General features: G+C 37.6%; 1 protein-coding gene across 15 annotated transcripts in view; it reads right to left on the bottom strand.

Annotated features, from left to right (window-relative positions):
- RAPGEF2 (Rap guanine nucleotide exchange factor 2) overlaps nucleotides 1-20,027 on the bottom strand; it is a 295,940-nt gene that overhangs the window by 101,322 nt on the left and 174,591 nt on the right. For 2 of the 15 annotated variants that reach the window (XM_019534558.1, XM_019534560.1), the window contains exon 1: nucleotides 9,001-9,486. The exons of 12 other annotated variants lie outside the window; for them this stretch is intronic. In XM_019534558.1, coding sequence (XP_019390103.1) covers nucleotides 9,001-9,060 — 60 coding nt within the window. In that variant the 5' untranslated portion in view covers nucleotides 9,061-9,486. Of the gene's footprint in view, nucleotides 1-9,000; nucleotides 9,487-9,897; nucleotides 9,986-20,027 lie in introns of those variants that run through there. One more of the 15 variants, XM_019534559.1, reaches the window with a different exon arrangement.

Raw genomic sequence — 20,027 nt, 5'->3', positions numbered from 1 at the left:
TCTATCCACATGATCTAACCCTTATTCAGAATGCTTCCTGGCAACCACCATTCATTGGGTTAAGGATGCCAGAGGAAGCATCTCCAACCATTCTGTTCAACAGCTACACCATGAATAGATCTATCATCCATGAATTTAACCAGTCCCCTTTTGAACCTGTGTAAGCTATCTGCCTCCACCATCTCATGGGGCAATGAATTCCACAAGTTATCCATGCACTGCTTAAAAAAAAAGAACAAACTACTTTCTCTTGTTAATTTTAAACCTGTCTCCTACTTGAAGTCAAAGAGCAATTGGATCCAGTATAAGCCCTTTAGTGTTGACAGGGTCACAAAGTCAGACAAATCACCATACCCCTATCTTTTTCTGGTTATCCCCTCCCCAAAACCATCAACTCAAGTTTTTTCCAGATGGAACTTCAGCCAACAGGATTTCATTTGCATCACACTGCCCCAGAGACTGCTTGTCAGATATTACCGGAGGCAGGTAAAACACAGAGCTAGGGCTGAGTATTATTATTAGTAAAATGGAAGCACTGCAGCCTGCACTCTCTATTCATCTTTTTAACAACACTAAATTTTACACTGTGAACAAAAAAGAAAGATGACTGATCACTGCACATTCCACTTCAGGGCAGAATAGCAGCCTCTTCACACAACCCATAAGAAACATTCAGCCGAGAAACGAGTCCCCTTCAAGAGCAGCTGAGTCCACTTCTCCTACCAGTTACCACATCTTTATCAATGTTATCAAGAAGGGCTGGCAGGTTTAACAGCATCTAAGCTTCACCTGTTACCACAAGAAGATCTATATAAAGGCTAACAACAACAATTTGGTAACCACACTGACACAGTAAAAATGCAAAGATTACACCTGTTCACTTAGTAGCAATAGACAGCAGTGTTGCAGGTCATATCATGCTTTGCTCCAAGAGAGCAAATGTTGATTGTTCAAGATGGGATCAGGTAAAAATATTATTCAGTTTGCATGCCGGACTACACATACATAGGCCCTTGTAATATTATCACTCTGGCCGCCTACTGTTTGTCAACAAAATTACAAAACACAAAATAAAATGTGTCAGATGCAAGACTGTTCAGTAATGGATAAATTTTGAAACATTTCTCTTTCATATTTTTCTCTAAAACTCTTAATACTACCTTTATCATCAGATATTTGAAAAATTCCTAATCGGCTGCGAAGACACTAGATGATGGATAAGAAATCCTGGAAATTTGCATTCCAACACTTTTTAAAAGCTTTAAATTTAAGCTCAAGAAAATCCAGAGGAAGGGGGAGGTTCGGAAGGGCATGATAGCAAACAGACTGTAAGCAACTTTTACCCCGACTAACCTTGCAGCTTTTCCAAACTGAAATACAGATTGAGACATTCACAGAAAGGCTTCATTTATTACATGTTTAAAGAGTGAATATTCTAGCTACATATTTTAAACTTGAAGACCAGAAGATTAAAACCCTCATTAAGCTTTAATAAAGGACTTCAACAGACTGAAAACCTTAGTTATACTAATCTACTGGTAATATAAGCAGACCATTAAGTGTCTAAGAGTGGTTAAGTTACTGAACCTTTAGAGAATCAGTGAAAAGCTGACCTAACAACAATTAATTATGCTAAGGTTGGTTTGTAGCGTTTATAGCCCTAAAAATAAGTGAAAAAAATATTTATTTCTGGAGCCAGGATAATTTACCTAAATTTGAACAACATATTCAGACCAAGAAATGTTCAATATCAACCTCATTATGTCATTCCAAAAGAGGTATATAAACATGGCATAGATGTTTCTCCCATCCTACTTTATAAACCAATTAACATGGTCACTTAATAGACGATTTGTCAAATTACATTCTGACCTACATTTTGTTATAATCACTTAACTGATTTTACAAACAACACATATACCAGTAAAAACCGGACTGTGATTTTTCAGGTAAGCATATTGCAACAAATAAAGTAGTATACAGAACATTCCAAGCAAAGTACAGGTTTCCCTAGCTTTACACCGGTTTTATATGTGCAAATTCACTCTTAGGTGATGACCCTTTTTATACCAAAAATTAGTTACATGAGAGGTAAATACACTCTTATGCAAATCGGTGTGATGGAAGCCCAGAGTCAGCTGTTTTGTGCAGCTCATTGTGGGAGTGAAGCGTGCCAAAATATAGTCTCCTATGTGGATTTGTGCTCCTCATTCATTGTCTGCAACACAAGTTTCTGTAGTTGCCATGAGGCCTTTGCGAAGCTTCCGTAGCCAATTCTATTTGGAGGAGATCTGACCCGATTCAGTGGCCGAATCGCCTAATTCAAAAAATCAGGAGACCCATTAACCTCTCCAAATCAAATCAGAAGCCTCCAAATCGATTCAGAGAGATTCGGCCATAGACTGTACGGGCAGATACTAGGCAGTGCTAGCAGGAACAACTGGGGGAGCAGCCGGATGAGCCCCAGCTTGAGCCAGCAGCACCGGGAGAAGCCACAGCTCGTCCAGCTGTTCCCACAGCTGCCCCCTCACTGGGGTGAGGCAGACAGTGCTGGCGGCCCAGGAAAAAGCCACAGGGGCTGGAGGGAATGAATGATCAAGAGGCTAGGGAATCAAACTGGGAACTGGGAAAATCTAAGTGGGAGCTGAGGGGAAGCCACTGTTCATTCCCCAAGACTCCACAGCTTTTTCTGGGGGGCTGACTCAAACCGCAGTTCATTTGGCTGCCCCGCTGCTGGGGCAAGGCAGGCAGTGCTGGCAGCCCCAGAGAAGCCACGGGGGCTGGAGGGAATTATCAGGAGCTGGGGAATTGAACCGGGAACTGAGGGGAACGATTGGGGGCTGGGAGAATGAACATATACTTCTTTTACATAAAGAAACCCTGTTTTTTACTTTTTGCACTTTGGCAACAGATGCAAATTACAAACAAGCAACTTTTCAGAGGTGATGAGCATCAGCACATGCCCCCCTCCCCCCCTTTAATTTCAGCTGAATTTTTGGTATTTCTGAATCAGGCCAGAGTTTCTACAACTGGTTACCCAGTTAATACCAACCACTATCAGATAACATGAACTTCCTCACGAGTTAATTTCTAGCATGACAATCCTTGCTAGAGACACAAACATGAAAACAGCAAATCCAAAACGAGGGGAAAGCTAAAAGAAGAGATCTATTCTATACAGCACAGTTCTCAGAAAAGTCCAGAACAGAACCCAACATGTCAGTCTCACCATTTGCCTACTGCCAAGAGATAACTGTAAAAACCACTGGGAAAATACGTGCCACTGCCCCATCGCAGCTATTTTGTTAGATGAAGTGATAGAGATCCAAATGGTGGCTAAAGATTCCAATTCTGCTCCTGACTTATGCGAATTTCAAATGTCACATCAAGGAACATCTTTCTTTTCTTTCCAATTTGCCTTCATTTTAAGGATAGGTACACAACAAAAACTTATGTTAAAAAAACATACTACAAAGCTTGCATTAGTCAAGCACTTAAAAGTTAGGAATGCCACAATTAAGCTTCCCTGTGCAACCTTAAATACCTTTGTATGTACCCATTTTGATAACTGATTTACATGTTCATATACTCTTTTTCTCCTACCTTATTCATTGCAAAGAACACATTTGATCCAGGGAGGAATCAGAGTTGTACAAAGGTGACGGCTGTATATAATGTTTGTTTTACTTGTTGCAGAGTTGAAAGTTGTGGAATAAGACACATGGAATTACAGGGCATTAAAAGGATGGTTTTATGGATAAGGCAGCTGAGTAACACCTGAGAGAGCTAGATTTTTCTTCCTTCCTCTGCCAGAAATATCATGTGGGATGAAAGGAAAGTCACTTAAACAAATCTTTTCAGATGAGAACATTAATTGTGTATTCATTTTCCTGTTGCCCAAACAGACACCTTAGGGGCCTGATTTACCGAAATGCTGAGCAGCCCAACCAGAGCTAAACCCCTTGGGAGCTGTGCTTTGAACATTTTAAGTACTATATAAATGTGAAATACTCTGAAAAGTCAGGTCTTAGATGTCTCAAACTCAGCCAGAAAATACCTACTAAATTTTAATGTTCAATCTCTGTGCCTCAGTTGCCAACTCCAAAACAGGATTAGGGCTACCTTCTCCTCTCACCAGGACCTGCTGTGAAGATTAGTTACTGTGAATGAATCCCACTGATCCTGTAGCTATAATCACCATAACCCACCCCCAAAAACTAATTATGGTTTCAAGGTAGGGTTTGGTTACTTATAAATAAGGCCTAGAAAAACAAAGTATCTAACAACTGTTTGTTAAAAGAGAGAAGTCTATCTTGAGATATGATGCTGGGTCTTCCAAAACAAAATAAAATTATGAGATCACATAATTAAAAATCATATCATACACAGAGCCTTCTTATATTTCTAATCACTGGTGTATTTTGGAAAGCAGTCTGGTGATGGGTTAAACTCAAAATCAGGTTCACTGGCCTTAACCAGGGTACTGTTTCAGAGTACATATAGAGAACAGATGGACAAAAATAAGCAGAGGGTACTCTTCAATCTGGATTCATCATTTAGTTTTTAATGGTAAAAATAAGGTACCAAAGAGGAAACAGGTTAAAGCAAACCTTATCACAGTGCATAATTCACAATGATGAATGCAAACCACCAGTGATAGCAAAAGATGAGGGCTGGCCGTTGATTTTAATTTTTTTCCCCCCACAGGTGTTAACAGAGGGGCACAGCCAGGTACCCAGGGCAACGCAGAAATAGTAACTTCTGGTTCAAGATAGTGAAGCTACCAGTAGCAGTTTCCCTTTTTTTTCCCTATTGCTTTCACCTCCCTACCCCTGAACCAGTTGGCACCTGGTGCAATTGACTTTTATCACCCTCCGCCCTAGTTAGACCACTGGATATGAAACCAGTCAACATACCACATGACTGTTTCTCTCATGCTGTCACACTTATGAACTATACCTTGTTTGAAAGTAAAGGGGAGAGAGAGAGAGAGAGAGAGAATTCAACTTCAGGCTTTCATATAAATTCTTCTTTTTTTTTTTTAAAGTAGATAAGATGCAAAGCAACATTATGTTCCTCCCTACATTGACATGGTCTACATTTCTTCTACGTATTTCTATGTTTACCCGATTTATAAGGGTACTACCAAATAGTCTTAAGATTGCATACAAAACTGGAAAAACATTATTGACAATGCAGACAAAAGGCTGTTCCCCAATCATCTTTTCAACCATTAACTTCTATCCTTGTATGACTTAACATGAGATCACCAATCCCTCGGTGGACCAAAAGGCAAACTAAAGGATTCCTTATGCTCAGGAGGCCAACTGTATCCCTAGTTTAAACCTGGTGAAACATTTCAAGTAACTGACTACAACCACTACATAATCATGCAAGGGTGAAGTCACTGAGCTAATCTGTCAGTGAAACATGTCCTTCGTTACTTCATTTTATTTCAATGCAATACTTAAAGCAAAGAAATAACTTTCATCCATTACAGCAGACTGTGCATGTGACTCTAGTGTGTTCTGAAATTCGTGAGTTAAGTTGATCATAATACAATCATGAAAGTTAACTGCCCATCTCACTATTCTCAAATGGAGAATTTATTTCAATTGCTGTTATGCCTAGTCACCTACTGTAACTATGGATATAGTTTCAGTAAATACAGCATTTTGGGAGTAAAGATAAAGCTGTCTATCTCCTTTTAGTTAAGTGCTTCTAAAAACATTCTTAGACAGCTTCAAGTGCTTTGTTTCAATAGGATTTTTCAATCAATACATTTGGGACAAGATGCTAGGTTTTTATCCTACTTCTCTGAAGTTAGGTAGTTTCAAATGAAGATCACATATTTGGAGGTGTCATCTCTCCACCATTATAACATGGTGAGGTTGGGAGAAGCTATCCAAAAATTGCATAGGATTGATGGAGACAACCCCAGAAGTTTCCCCAGACTTCCTGCATGTTTAGCTTAACCAATGGAAAGAGATTGCTGACCTAAAAGCTTGGTTTGATACTCGATCATAACAACTAAAAATCAAGTCCAGTGATACTTTGAACAGATCTGTCTCTCCTTATCTCCCTATTACCTTCACAGCATGCACATAGTTACTCTCTAAGTCAGGAGATAACAGGAAAAAACTGGATTTTTACATAGCGAAGGAAGATTACAGAGCAACATCAACACCCTCAGACTGGTAGCCTCATTTTGACAACACTTCCAATTTATCCCAGCTCACGAATGAAGGAAAATGCAAGAAAAGAAACCTGATCCTCTTTTACCATAGCAAATACCCAAACATTAATTGCTTCTGTTTTAATTCCTCACCATATCAAGTGCCACAAAACAATGACAAGGCAAATGGTTTGCTCCTGTATAGTAACGTAACGGTTATTTCAAGTGGCAGTTTTCACAGGACAATAAACCAAATCTTAAAAAGCCCTCTTTTGTAATCTATACTTGTACAGAATTCTATATTTGAACACAAAAGCCAAGTAATTTTAAAAGAAAGGTTCTCAAGCTGGCATTTAAATTACAAACACTGTATATGCTATATTAAATACTTAGCTTCATATCCATGGTCAGACAATAATTACCAAGAGAGTGCATTGCAGAAAATCAGGATAAATTACTCGTGAGATGAGAACCTTAACTTCTGCATCGCCTTATTTCCCCCCTGTTGTACCTAGTAATGCTAGCATTTATTTGAATTAGCTTTGACTTTAAGGGGGGAAAATGGGAAAGAAAGACAAGTACAAGGTGATAAGTTCAAACCTTTCCAGGATAATGATACATGTGGAGAAGCAGAATCAGATAATATCAGAATCTATCCAGATTCATTCACAAATTTCACTGAGGGCATGAATAAGAGCAAAAGCTTTGCACTCATGTGCAAACTGTCCCAATAGGTCCAGCAAGGCCTACTTAGGTGATTGCTGATTTTTCATAATTAATTAAATCCCATAACCCTGAGACTCAGTAAGGGTTAAATCATTAATAAAGTCTACATATTTTTTTTTTTTTTTTTTTAAGAATAGCAAGAAAAATATATGCATAGCTTGAACGTGATTTTTCTCCCTTCTTGAACGTGATTTTTCTCCCTTTTCTTCACCAAGTTACCACCCAGTGTTAATTTTTTTTTACTTTCCATTTTCCAACTAAAATTTACCTTTGGTCTGGCAACAAGCATGGGCAGTTATTCTAAAATAGAATTTTTCATCAAGTTGTGAGCAAGCAACAAGGATTTAAAATGAACTCTCTGGCAATATTTCAACTATTGCTTTTATGAAAGCAAAAGCTCTACTCTGTACTAAAGACTTATGTCAGTGTGTGATTTTCTTAATTTACATGAATTTTTCCAGCATGGCTACATTATCTGATTTGTTATCAACTGAAAAAAAAATTTATTCTTATTTTCAAATTGTTTAAATGACCCTAAATTTGTTCTATATAGTAAGGCTCTTGTTACTTGCAGTTACACTAATTTGAGATGACAGTACTGCTATACGAGGCATAATTTAAAAACCATGTAGGTCTGCAGAATACCGAATTGATTCTTTTATTTGACCTACAACTAATTACTGCATCCTAATTACACTTTGTTATTAGAGCTTTGAAAGTATACTCTTAGAAGTGGGAAGAGCAGGGAAAATGATGAAGTTGAAAACTGAGTGACCACCACCAGCAAACAACTTTACCATTTTCAATTCCATTTACAACAGTACAAGCTTCCTCAATCAGACCTGGCAGCCCTTGTTTCTAAGACTTAAAAGTTTCCTAGTCTCCAGTTTTCCCCCATATAGATCAAACTCTATGCCTCATAAATACCCAGAGTTTGGTAACATGAACTCATTGATAGAAAGAATACGAAATGATTGTACGCAAGATAAATCGCATGACCAAAAACATTTTTCAGTAAGTTTCTGCAACATACCTACTATGTACATTGGGAGAGTTAAAAAAACCTGCATTCCTAAAACATTACTAGATTAGTTTCTTCTTTCTTATATATTTACAATCGAGTTTTCCTTTATTGAATATACAAATAAAACATATCCTTCCCTAAAAAGTTCTAAGTACATTTCCCAATATTTCTAATTGCCAGATGCATATCTCAACATATGGTATACCACGTGTGTGTGCACATGTAAGTATACACACACACTGTTCTACATATCATATACATATACCCTGCATGTGTAATCCTGCACATACACAGAGTATCTGTAAAGACCTTTTCAAATTACTAAAAAAGTAAGACTGAAAATTATACTGCATAATACATCTTTGGTGTAGTGTTTTAAGTAGCAGCATTAACTAAGCGGTTAGACAATGAAGCCAAACTTTATAACAACAAACTAAGCTCACATTTTTGACACCTGAGGCCCTGAAACATAAGATTGCTGTTCTGCTTACGAGTGCATTTCTCACAAACAACAAACAGTGGCTGCCTATGGGATTATAGCATGACAAAGGTGTAGCTGACTCATGGGATCAATTATAAAGCACCAGTACTTACGTCTTTTGCCATTTCAAATTATTCTAGGTTTTCAGTCATTGAATTTTTAAGCAGTTAATGGATTGAGTATATTATGCAGGTTTGGTAATAAGTATATTAGAAAGAGAATACAGTCACAGAATAGACCTATCCCTAACATCCTCTATACTTATGTCACTTGCATATTTCTTAACTTTTAAAAACCTACATTACCGGTCGAACTTTGAGTTGAATGCTTAAAGCCTCCTGACCGAGAAAAAACACTATTTTTTTTTTTAAATTTGGAAGCGAATATTTAAAAAAAAAAAAAAATCAAGGTTGGCATTTTTTGGGTGAAGCAGTATGGAACACCAGTGATTAATCAAAATTCTAACACTGCCTCCCGTACAACTTTTCCCCAAACATTACCATTACATCAGATCATCAACAGCAGCAGCTCCGACCTAAATGCAGTTTACTGTGATAGTGTCTGGATAGAACAAACAGAATTTGCAGTACTTACTGAATGTTTCTCCTGCTGGCCCATAACTCCATGGTTAGCTGGGACTGCAAGTGGTTTCATAATGAAGAAACATATGCTGAACTGAATTTACACATCATGTACCAATTTCTTATGGATGGCAAGTCACCCTCTACAGCATCAAATTAAAAAAGGGGGGAGGAAAAACCAAGCTGGAGCTTAAAGTGTCACTACTAGTAAGCTCAAAAAACCTCTCACACTTGTAGTACAGAAAAGCAATCCAAACAACAGTGTTAGTCTCCATTTTTGTAACAGCGAGAGTCTAAGCATGTCAGGATGTGAAGAGCGTGATGAAATCCTACACATCCAGCATTTTTCCAAGGGAACAAGACCATTCCCTGAGACTGAAGAATGGGAAGAAATGAAAAAGGAGGAAAAAAGCTAAAATGGCTGACTGCACAGAGACTCCTCAAAAAAGGCTTAATACAGTATTATATTAGTCAGGGTGGAGGAACCAGCCTCCAGCATTCAGCCAAGCATTGTTAATACTCCTGTTTCATTTGCAAATCTCACACACTCACACATACATACACACACACACACACGCAGAGCCCCCTCCTACACCCTTTCTCCCTCCCCAAAAAAGCAGCCAGGGAAGAGCATGCGAATAGGGACCTCCTCCCTGGCTACTAATGATGCTGACAGAGCGGTGACCAGTGATCTCTGTTCCACTCAACTAACCAAGTTTGCACAATTAATCTTAGCAGCATGACACTGATGGACATTTAATTTCACGATGTTTGTCCCTCACAATCAAGCCAACCTGATCTACCACCAAAAGAGTCAGTAACAAAAATACAACACAGTCATACACACAGAAACCCAGAGATCCATGAGTCTGAATGTAATACGCCAATATAATTACGTTATTGTGCTTACTTTGGAAGACCATGGCTGCAGGCAGTTGGCATAGCAACGCACAAGGAAAGCCATTTCCTGGGTAGAAAGAACGCTTCCTTTTCTAAATAAAAAATTCCTCTTAGGATACAAACGGCATTGCTGCTTCCTGCAGAAAGCAAAGACACTGTAGTCCGTCTCTTAACCTGCACAGGCACACTCAATGCAGTTCTAGTGATGTAAGTGGATTTCTCTCTCCCTCCCTCTCCCTCTGTACACCGAAATATTCAACTCAAATGGAAGGCACATTCCTTGAGGCTCGCCCCCTCAAATCCTTAACCATTTCACTCATTAAGGTAGAGATGGACAATTCAGATAAAGTAACAAGCTCTTGCCTGTATTATATCAGCTTCTGTAGGTCACGCAAGCCCCAGAGGGGAGGGATCCATCGATTGCTGGCTCCAAAGAATATCACAGAAGGCAGGATGGGAATAGGAGCAAGACTTACTTCAACTAGCTCTGAACTACATACAGGTTTTTCACCAAGGTGAAGATAAAGCCGTATGTTTGACAACACCATCTTTCCCCACCCAAAAATAATGCTGCTGCAAAGCGATAGACATCTCTATCAAGAATTTATAAACAGCACTCTTGACAAGCTTTCATGGATTTTCAATAGACAATTTAGACACTACTCAGGCTGCAGATTTCTGTGCACTGCTACAGGTAACATCTTGAATTTTCACAAATGTCAATTAAAATCGTTTTGAATACACATTACAGTTCTACAGAGAAATTAACTAAGCAATTTCCATTAAAACAATGGCATGTACAATTTGGAGAAAATGGTAACATAAGAAGAATGAGTCTGAGTTTCAATCATTTGCTTTTCGGAGGAAAATTACATTTTAAACAGCAGTTTACCCAGTCACTCCCCTACACAGCACATTACATCTAGCCTTATATTCACTGCATCATGTTAAAGAGAGGAAACTATAATATAACAGGGAACATGTTCAAGCAATAAAATAAATATCAGCTGTATACAACATAAATTTTAGGAGTGCTGTGAACTGATGATGCTTTACACTGTTAAGACCAAGACACTGCCAACAAAAAACCTGCTGCTCAGCCATTAAGCTTTTATTTGGGTAGAATCCGATCTCTTCTACACATTTACAACACATTCTTTAAATCAGAGACCATATGGGAAAAAAGCAACTTCACCATTTTTTTGCTTTTGCTCTTGTTAAAAAAAAAAGTATTAAATCTGCATTCTATGAAGTTAAAAGCTGTTACACATGCATAAAACACACATGAAAAAATGAAGCCTGACACTTTCACATAATCTGCAGCTGCCTCCACCAAATAACTCATCCTATAGTAATTGTGCTGACTTGCTACATAGTGATTACTTGTTCTGACACTGATTAACAGTAAATGAGCAAAACTTAGCAAAAATGAAGTCTAGTAATGAAAAAAAGAATTGAGGCATCTTGAACAGCCAAAATCTTTTTTATGTCTCTAAATTTAAGGGGAATTCTTTCATGCTTGGCACATTTTAAATAGAAAACATTTATGGATATTTAATATAGCACGTATCCTTGATTTTCTAATGTATGCTAAAAGATGTTGTTTTAAAAGTTCATGAAAAATTATGCTTGATGTGGTTCTATTAATACTTATCCTTGCAAAGAAGAAAACATTGTGAATATTTATAGTACTTTGGATAAACAGAAGGGCGTAAGGATCCCTTGCAATGAAACTGACTGAGAGTATTTCAAAATGTTAAACATAAGCAGCTGAATGTTTTGCATTTTGAAATGCAGTTCAACCCAGTGTTATAGTATATTATCCCATATATGAAGTTTATGAAGTTTCTGGCATACAAACAGCAACTAGTAAAACTAAAGCATCACATGTTGTCAGAGCAATTAGAATCTACTGCTGGTCCAGCTTGGTGGCCTTCTGGTTGCCATGCCCCAATCAGAAGTTGCTGCATCACATCCTGACTAGTAAGGATGTTCTACTGAGACAATTCTTCACTCCTAGGTATGCATGCAAGGGGAGGAGGCAGGGGAAGAGGAGTGCACCAATCTCTGGAAGTATAGACACATACATTATGTGTTACCACTGAATTAGAAAGACAACTGATGAACTTCAAAACAAAGTTAGCCAAGCCATTTGCAGTAAAAGTTTGGAAAGTAAAGGGAAAATATGAACTGAAAAAGAATATGGAAAGGCAAATAATTCTCACATAGCAAGACCATCAACTTCCATCTTTACAGAAAATTCTTGATGCAGACTTTCAGTCTTAAATGAGAAAGTAAACCAATAAATACAGAACATAACAGCAGTCTATATATACAATTTAACTTTACTGAAATGCTTTCAAGTAACTGATGCTACCATGAGACCCAAACTTGATAAATTTTTGAAGTTTTTAAATTTGAATAATCTTGTGCCATCACCCCGGCCCTTAACTTTACATAATAAAATTTATGTTTGGGGCTGTATTTAAATGTCAAGTTACCTATTCTTGTTAGATTCCCCCACCTATTCCTCTACCCCTTTTCTTCCTAGCTATTGAATAAGCTTTATTTGACATAGTTTTACATACAATGAAGTCTCAGAAAATAATTACTGCACTTTCCTATACAGTATACTTGAACTTTCTATAAAATAAGGAAGAAATGTAATGGTCATTGATGCATCTTAAATCCCACTTCAAACATATAATAAGGATTTGACAAAAGATATCTAAACTGCTCACCTACTCTGGAAAGTTTCTATCACAGGTATCTATCAATAATTAAGGTGAAATGCAACTTTCCTTTAAGCACAAATTGCACATTTTCAGAAGGGAAATGCACAGTTTCCTTTTTCTCTTAATATTATGGGTCATAAATGCTCAATGATTGACAAATATCATATATATGTGGGTTTTAAAACATGCATCAAAATAAATGTTAGTAAAGCCAATCTCGTTTAAATGGAATGGACGGGCCATCCGCTACTACTGAAACCCTATTTATAACATATACCCAACAACAGTTACAAGGGCGATGGTATTCCCAGCCTATCTAGGGGACCCATAACTGCAGTACATTTACTTTCGAAGTATGTATCAATGCATTTTGCCTTAGCAGCAGCAGCCGCTCCTGCTATCCAATTCCTAATTTTTATTCAGGTAATAATTCTAGCTTGCTTACAGGACGAACCATGCTTAAAAGCAAAAAAACATTTCCAATGTTGGTGACAAAGGGACTGTGACAGTGGATTATTTCAAAGTTTCTATTATCAAGTCATAACAGCTCATGACCACTTGCTGTGGTATTCATCAAAAATATTTCCTTGTACAACCATCATCATCATTAGGATGTGTACACACCAAATATTTATGTGGCAAGATCCAAGGCAAAAACCCACAAAAGAATTTACACACCTGAAGTGGGACTTGAGCACCTAAATGCCATTGAAATCCAAGATATGACCCCTTAACTCTTAGGTCAGGGGCAGGCAATTATTTTGGACGGAGGGCTGCTTACTGAGATTTGACAAGCCATCGAGGGTTGCATGACAGGCGGCCAGAGGCAGATAAATATTAATTTTCTAAATTTTTTTTAGGGGCCCCACAGGCCAGATAGAATGGCCTGGCAGGCTGCATCCAGACCGCATTTTGCCCACCCCTGCCTTAGGTGGTACTACCTTCATTTTTGCCAGGGAAGTCCCCTAATTACTTAGTGCTCCTGGCTCTGTATGCTACCATTTCAGGAAAGAAAATGTTCTCAGCACCCACCTCTTGTCTAGCTCATTTGGGAATGTACCAGCTGAGCACCACTTCTCTCCAGTTTCCTGACAGTGGTCAATCCATTAAGAATGTTCACAGCACAACCTGATGGTTTCACTGTATATTAGAACAAAACACAGAAACCAAACCACTTGCATTCAGAAACACAGAAGAGGAGATAGCAGCCCCTTCCACTGTTATACAATTCCATCTTTATACAATTAGAACAGAGCACTTCCTCTTTCCCCAAGTGAGTGTCACTGAACTACAGCATCATGCTCCCACTTGTGCTCCCTTTCTCACTGACTTCTCGAATTTGGCTGGCATTGCTTTCTGAAATGGCACAGATGGAACTCATGTGGGATAGTTCGTCCTCATTCCATCCTCATCTATACCTTTATTCTGGTGGTTCAGACATTCTCCTGATGAGCAGAAGATTTTAAACATCCTCAGGTTGTGGAAGACACGAATGATCTAAATATTAACATCAGACTCTCACATAAAGGTGAGCACCCACTAGTCATCTCCCTCCCATTATGTCCTGAAAGAAAAGTGAGACCGTCTTTTTCTGAAAGGGAAAATGTAGACGCCTCACCCTAAAAGGGATTCAGCTTGTGAATCCCAGTCTCACATGGGTGCTTAATTCAGGGCTGTCAGATAGCACCTATGCTCCTGAGAAGTATAATTTCAGACACGTTGCTCTCATTATTTTGCTTTGATAGCACAGTCATCATTCCGCAGCATGCTCATTATTATGAATCTTCCTCCCAGATGCCATACTTTCTCTATGTATTGTATAGTATACCTAGATTTTTATATTTCATGGTTGTGAATTCCACCCTAGAATTCAGGCACCTACAAAGTAAATCACAGTGACGCTCAGCACTGCCACACTGAAGCCCTATTGTGGATGTGGGCCCAACCCCCTCAAAACACAGTTTCAGCATGTAATGGATAAGGCATAAAACCTAGAACAAGCTGTGCAAATGTTCCGCTTAGAAGTGTAAAAGGTAACAATTAGCCCTTTGAAAATATATTCCTACAGTGGTGTCAGAAGTAATTACCAGGGTTCTTGTTATTCAGTCCTTCAAAAGATTTTTAACAACTGCTCTTATTCCACAAATTCAGATATTCATTCTCAAAAGCTTCCTTCCTTAACAAGTCAGAGAAATGCTTATTATTTATGGGGTACCAACAGCATGCTATATACCTTACTAACAAGTGTGAAGACAAAGTCCCTGCCCCAAACACCAAAACCCACCACAAAAAACAAATGAACACAAGCCCTTACAGTTTGAGAAAGGTGACGCAAGCAAAGGCAATGTTTAGCTACGTTTAGTAATGATCTTTTTAGACTTTTAGTCATCCAATACATTAACAATTTTCTGTAAGGTGAAAGCAAGCCTCCCAGAAGCAAAAATGTTCAGACAAATTTTAACAAGATGAATAAAGAACTTTAAAGAAAGGCAGAACAAATGCAGAAGAAAACACAGTGGGTAGAAAGAGAAGGAGCACCCTTGTCTATGAGGCAAAAACCCACTAAATTTCCCAACCCCAGATCATCATCCATTTAAAACAGTGTATTGCACCACTGTCACTGATCTTTTAAATCTTTTGAACTCTGGGAACAATGGCAGTACATCAGCTTACATGAAGAAATGTTCGCTTATGCTTCTTTTTCAAGTGGTAGCAAAGGGCAGTTTTAAGTTGAGTTTTAAACACAGACCCCTGTCGGGTACAATTTTATTAGGGCCCAAGGAAATGTTTCTAAATATTTTTAAGCTGTTTTTCTCTCTCCCACCTACTCTTCCAACAGTTTGTCTCCTATAACGTAGGTGATGGGTATAAAACGCAGCAGCAGCAGAATGAAAGTTGCTCTGAATGCTGCAAAAAAGCATACGTTTAAACAACTCCGATACATACAGTCTTTCCTTCTAACGTGCCAGATTTACTACCACCAATTTGAAAACACAAGATCACATGATCCTGCCTCAACCAACTGCACTGGCACTTGGCAACTCAACATTTCTGTTAGAACAGCACAGACATCCTCATGTACACAAATATCTGCATGACCTTCACATTTTCCCACAACTTCCCTAAGTACTCAAAAGTTAATATAGAAAACAAATTCACCAGAGTCTTTTTTTTGTTAAAAAGTTATTACTCCAGCCAAAACACAAGGATTAAGCACATATCACTCACCACTTCACATTTTCTAAAACATGCTGGCTGTGGCAACTGCATTGTTAAACTGATGATGCTAATTGCAATCAATTAATATCCTGGCAACACCAAAGCTACAGTTACAATGGAGTAATGCATGCTGTTGTGATAACCCATTTACTAATGTTACAGACTATTTGAACAAATGCCCTTCTGTAGAGCTGTTACTGCAGATGAATCTATAATCCAAATCTTTAATATAATGACAAGACTTTAGCACAGTCAGACTGGTGCCTCAGTTGGGCTTGATACCCTGTTGTCTGCCAGTCTTCTCTTCGACTGCAGACTGATTCATCACCATGTGTGCTCAGCTCTCATTTTTGTAGCACAGATAAACATCATAGCTCTCAAAACAGCAGCAAGGTACAAAATGCACTAGAAGTATTTTAAACCATATATTTTTTTCTAGGGCATTTGTCAGAAATGAAGACATATGAACCAATGGCTTGTGCTGCTTCTTTAAATGTGCAGTGTCTTACTTTTGGGGATTTTTAAAATTTAGCCAAAATAAATTACTCTGGGAAAACCTTGCCACAGTGACACTGCATACAGAAACCCCTTTTGGGGATTTTAATATCAATCATGCTTTAAATCAGAGTAAGTATGCAATTTTTGCACAGAAATGTTACTATTTATTTCCTCTTCTACACTCCTGTACTTTGTCATCGTGATTCCATTACATAGAAGTGTAAATCTGCAATATGTAAACCATATGTCAACGATTAATGTATTTTTCTTTGTCAGTCACTGTTATAAGAAAATTTTAATGATTTTCACATGCATTTCAATAAAAACAAAATTTTACCATCTACATAAATCTAGAAAGCTTAATATTAACAAGGCTGGATTTTAAATTAAAAAGGGGTTTTTTTTATTACATTACTAAGCACTAACCATTAGACATTGTAATTTGGGGATTTGTGTAACCAGCCTTAATACTAAAAACAATAAGAGATTAGTTTGATTTCTTTAACAGTCTTCTCTCATAATTAAAAGACATCTAACACCTGAAGTATAACTGAGTGTGGCTATCTATGAGTTTTTCTTGGTGTTTTACAAAGTTCCCTTTCTTTAGTAGATGGAGAGCGGAAGACAGAAAAACAAGCAACTAAGAGGTTAGAATGAAGCTATCAGGGTTACTGTGTGTTCTGCTTTTGAAAAAGAAACATGAGAAGGGTGAAAGGTATACATGATCCCTAAAATCAAACACGAGCCCTAGTTTGCATACCGTTATATGAGGCATTCCTCTTTGTATGGGGAGGAAACGGGCAGAATCTCCATGTTCGCTGAGAAGTGGATGAGGTGAAAACCTAGCTATACTGGATCCACATCTTATCCTATCAGCTTACTTAAAATGCAGTTATGGTTTCCAATTATGTGAAATCCCCACATGAATTTTAGGTTCTCCTCTATCCAGCGCGCAAGACTTTCCTTGCTGGGTATGGATGGCTGGTATACCTACTTGTTTATTAGTGCATACTTTAACTGCTGTGTTGTCTATCAAGAAAATAACATGGTAGGCTCTTTTAAGAGTCAGGCGGACTAGGCAATATTTATTTATTGACCTCTTGTATCCAAAAACCCTTTACCAGTTACCAGTCTAAACAAGATGGTATCCTTTGACTGTTAATCTGATGAATCTGATTCAGACTTCATCTTTACCAACTGAGACCATCAGAGCAGGGAAGCACATTAATGTTTTTTTCCATATCAAATACGTGTGCAGAGAGGGGGAAGTACGTTTCCTCAAACTCTAGTCTTCTTTAGAAACTGGCTATTTGCACTCAATTTTTAACAAATAGGTTATTCTTATTAACTTTTGAGCATTCCTGGTTGTATTTTAGTTAAATGGTTAAGATGATCAAAGCTGAAACTTATATCACATCATCTATCTACCTGAAGATACACACCGAGCTGGAAAAAAAAAAAAGAAGTAGTGATCTTCAAGGATCCCAGAAAATGACAAAGTGTTAAAGAAACATGCCTGATGTAGAATATCTGAAATATCTTCAATCTGTTTCTGGAAATCTGCTCCAGTAGCTTCTGGAGTAGCTACTTAACTCATATCTCGTATTCAGAGGTGGCACAGCTTTTAAAAAGCTGCTTGTTGCCTATTCCAGACTCATTAGTTGCTGGAAGGACACGACTCGTCTTTGTCCTCAAGCACACCTCTTCCAAAAGAAGCCAAGCCCTACATTTTTTAAATTAATTAATTAATTAATTACTTGTTTTTACAGAAGCCATCACTAGCTTCACCTAGCTGTCTCACAAACATTTACCCAGAGAACCTGTAGGCAACCATACAAGTTGCCAAAGATAAGGATGACTAGCATTTCAGAAAGCTGTAGGTGTGTATGTGCAAACACAGTTACTGAAGAATACACCCCAATTCAGGTAACTACTATTGTAACTTACAAGCTTTCAAAATTTTAAGAGGACCAAAAATTACACAAGTCCTTTGAAATACTACGTATAATTTCCCCTGCAACTGCCTACTAATGTTTTCAAACCTATATTAAGCAAATTTACTTTAACTGTCAGCTTCTCATTATAAAACTACTAAAACAACATATAAATTGCAATTTTAGTTTTACAAAAATTCAGGCAAAAGGTTTGGTACTACCAAAGCAATAGTGTTTCCATATACATACAGTTCTCCATCATTTTACATTATGAGGTTTATTTGGTGTAATGGTTTGCTGACCTTCAAACTTTCCTTTTCTGTCCTGAGCCTCTTTTGGAAAGGGCAGCTTATGCATCTAGCAAATAAATAATTAAATAAAGATGGGGTATTTCCTGATCTTCTAAACTCACTAGGTAACTTGGCTTATATTCTCTAAATTAGGAAATGCCAGTGATAACAATGAAATACAAAAGAAGTGCCGAGTATAAAATTAGTATTTTGCTATTTCTTTTAAATCCAATGGAGTCATATCACTTTTTTCAGCAGTATACCCATAACTACAAATTGTGTTAGTTTTCCTTCAAACACCACTAAGTTTATTGAATCTGAAGATTCAAACAGAAATAACACTAATTAATATATTTTTTCCCCCAATTGACATAAATGTTATTCAAATACAATATTAGTATTTCAACTACATCTGGCATGGAAAAAATACAATCACTTTTTTTTTCACTTTATTAACATCTTAGCCCTCTTATGTGGAAGTAAGAGATGTATACCTTAAAAAACAAGGTATATGTTCTGATAATAAGAAAAAATTTTAATAACTTCATGTCTGCCATCAGTTGGATTCTTATTAGGAACAAGTATAAATATGTGTTTGTAAAATCAGACTTCTGCAAATGAAGTTCTAAATAAATTAAATACAAATGCACTGACACATTGCAGTACCTCGCTTTTATTTCTTTTTCCATAGTTAATATTTATTAGTTATTTTCTTTTAGGTGCTTTCTTTCCCTCAAAACATCTTCCCTCTTAAATCCCCACAATGACATTTGACAAAACTTGTGAATGATTTTAAGATCATTAACGAAAATGACTTCAGCACATTAGGAAGTTTTACTCAATGTTAAGTGGGACTTGAAAAGTTTTAAGACCTCTTATTTATGCTTAAATAATGCAAATGGGTCACCTTGATTTGTTTTCAAACTACCCGGACATGCAGCTCTAGGCACCACACATTGCTGCCCAATATTTTTAACATGTTAAGTAGTCTTAACAAATAGAGGTTTAAAATGGAATGTGCACCAATTTGTTCAACAGCAGCTGTGATATCGCTCAGGCAGAGGAAGCAGGATGTCTTCAGCTGAGATTCCTTATGATTTAGGGAGCTAAGGATTTTAAAATTTTGTTACACATGTAATTAAGCATTGTATTTTAAACAGCTGTATTTTCTCTTTTGGAATATTACACACAAGTGGCTTTCCAACACCTGCAGTTCACCCTTAAATACCACTTCAAATCAAATAGAGCTTCCAAATAAGAGAGATATGACTAAATCTCATTAATCTCAGATTCCTATTCTTATTGTCTCTAAAATGTTTAATGATTCTCAAAGTACAATAGTATATCAACACGGAGGCAGATCCAGAGGGGATGTAGTGGCACAGTCTCACCTCCCTTTCAGACCATGCTGTGTTCCCTTCCCCTCTTAGCTCAGCAGCACCTCTCCTCCCCTCCTATCACTGC

Source organism: Crocodylus porosus, unplaced genomic scaffold (genome assembly GCF_001723895.1).
Source record: "Crocodylus porosus isolate Cpor-Errol unplaced genomic scaffold, CroPor_comp1, whole genome shotgun sequence".
Classification (NCBI taxonomy): Eukaryota; Metazoa; Chordata; order Crocodylia; family Crocodylidae; genus Crocodylus; species Crocodylus porosus.
The sequence above is the reverse complement of the archived record's forward strand: the minus strand, read 5'-3'. Positions and strand labels throughout refer to the sequence as shown.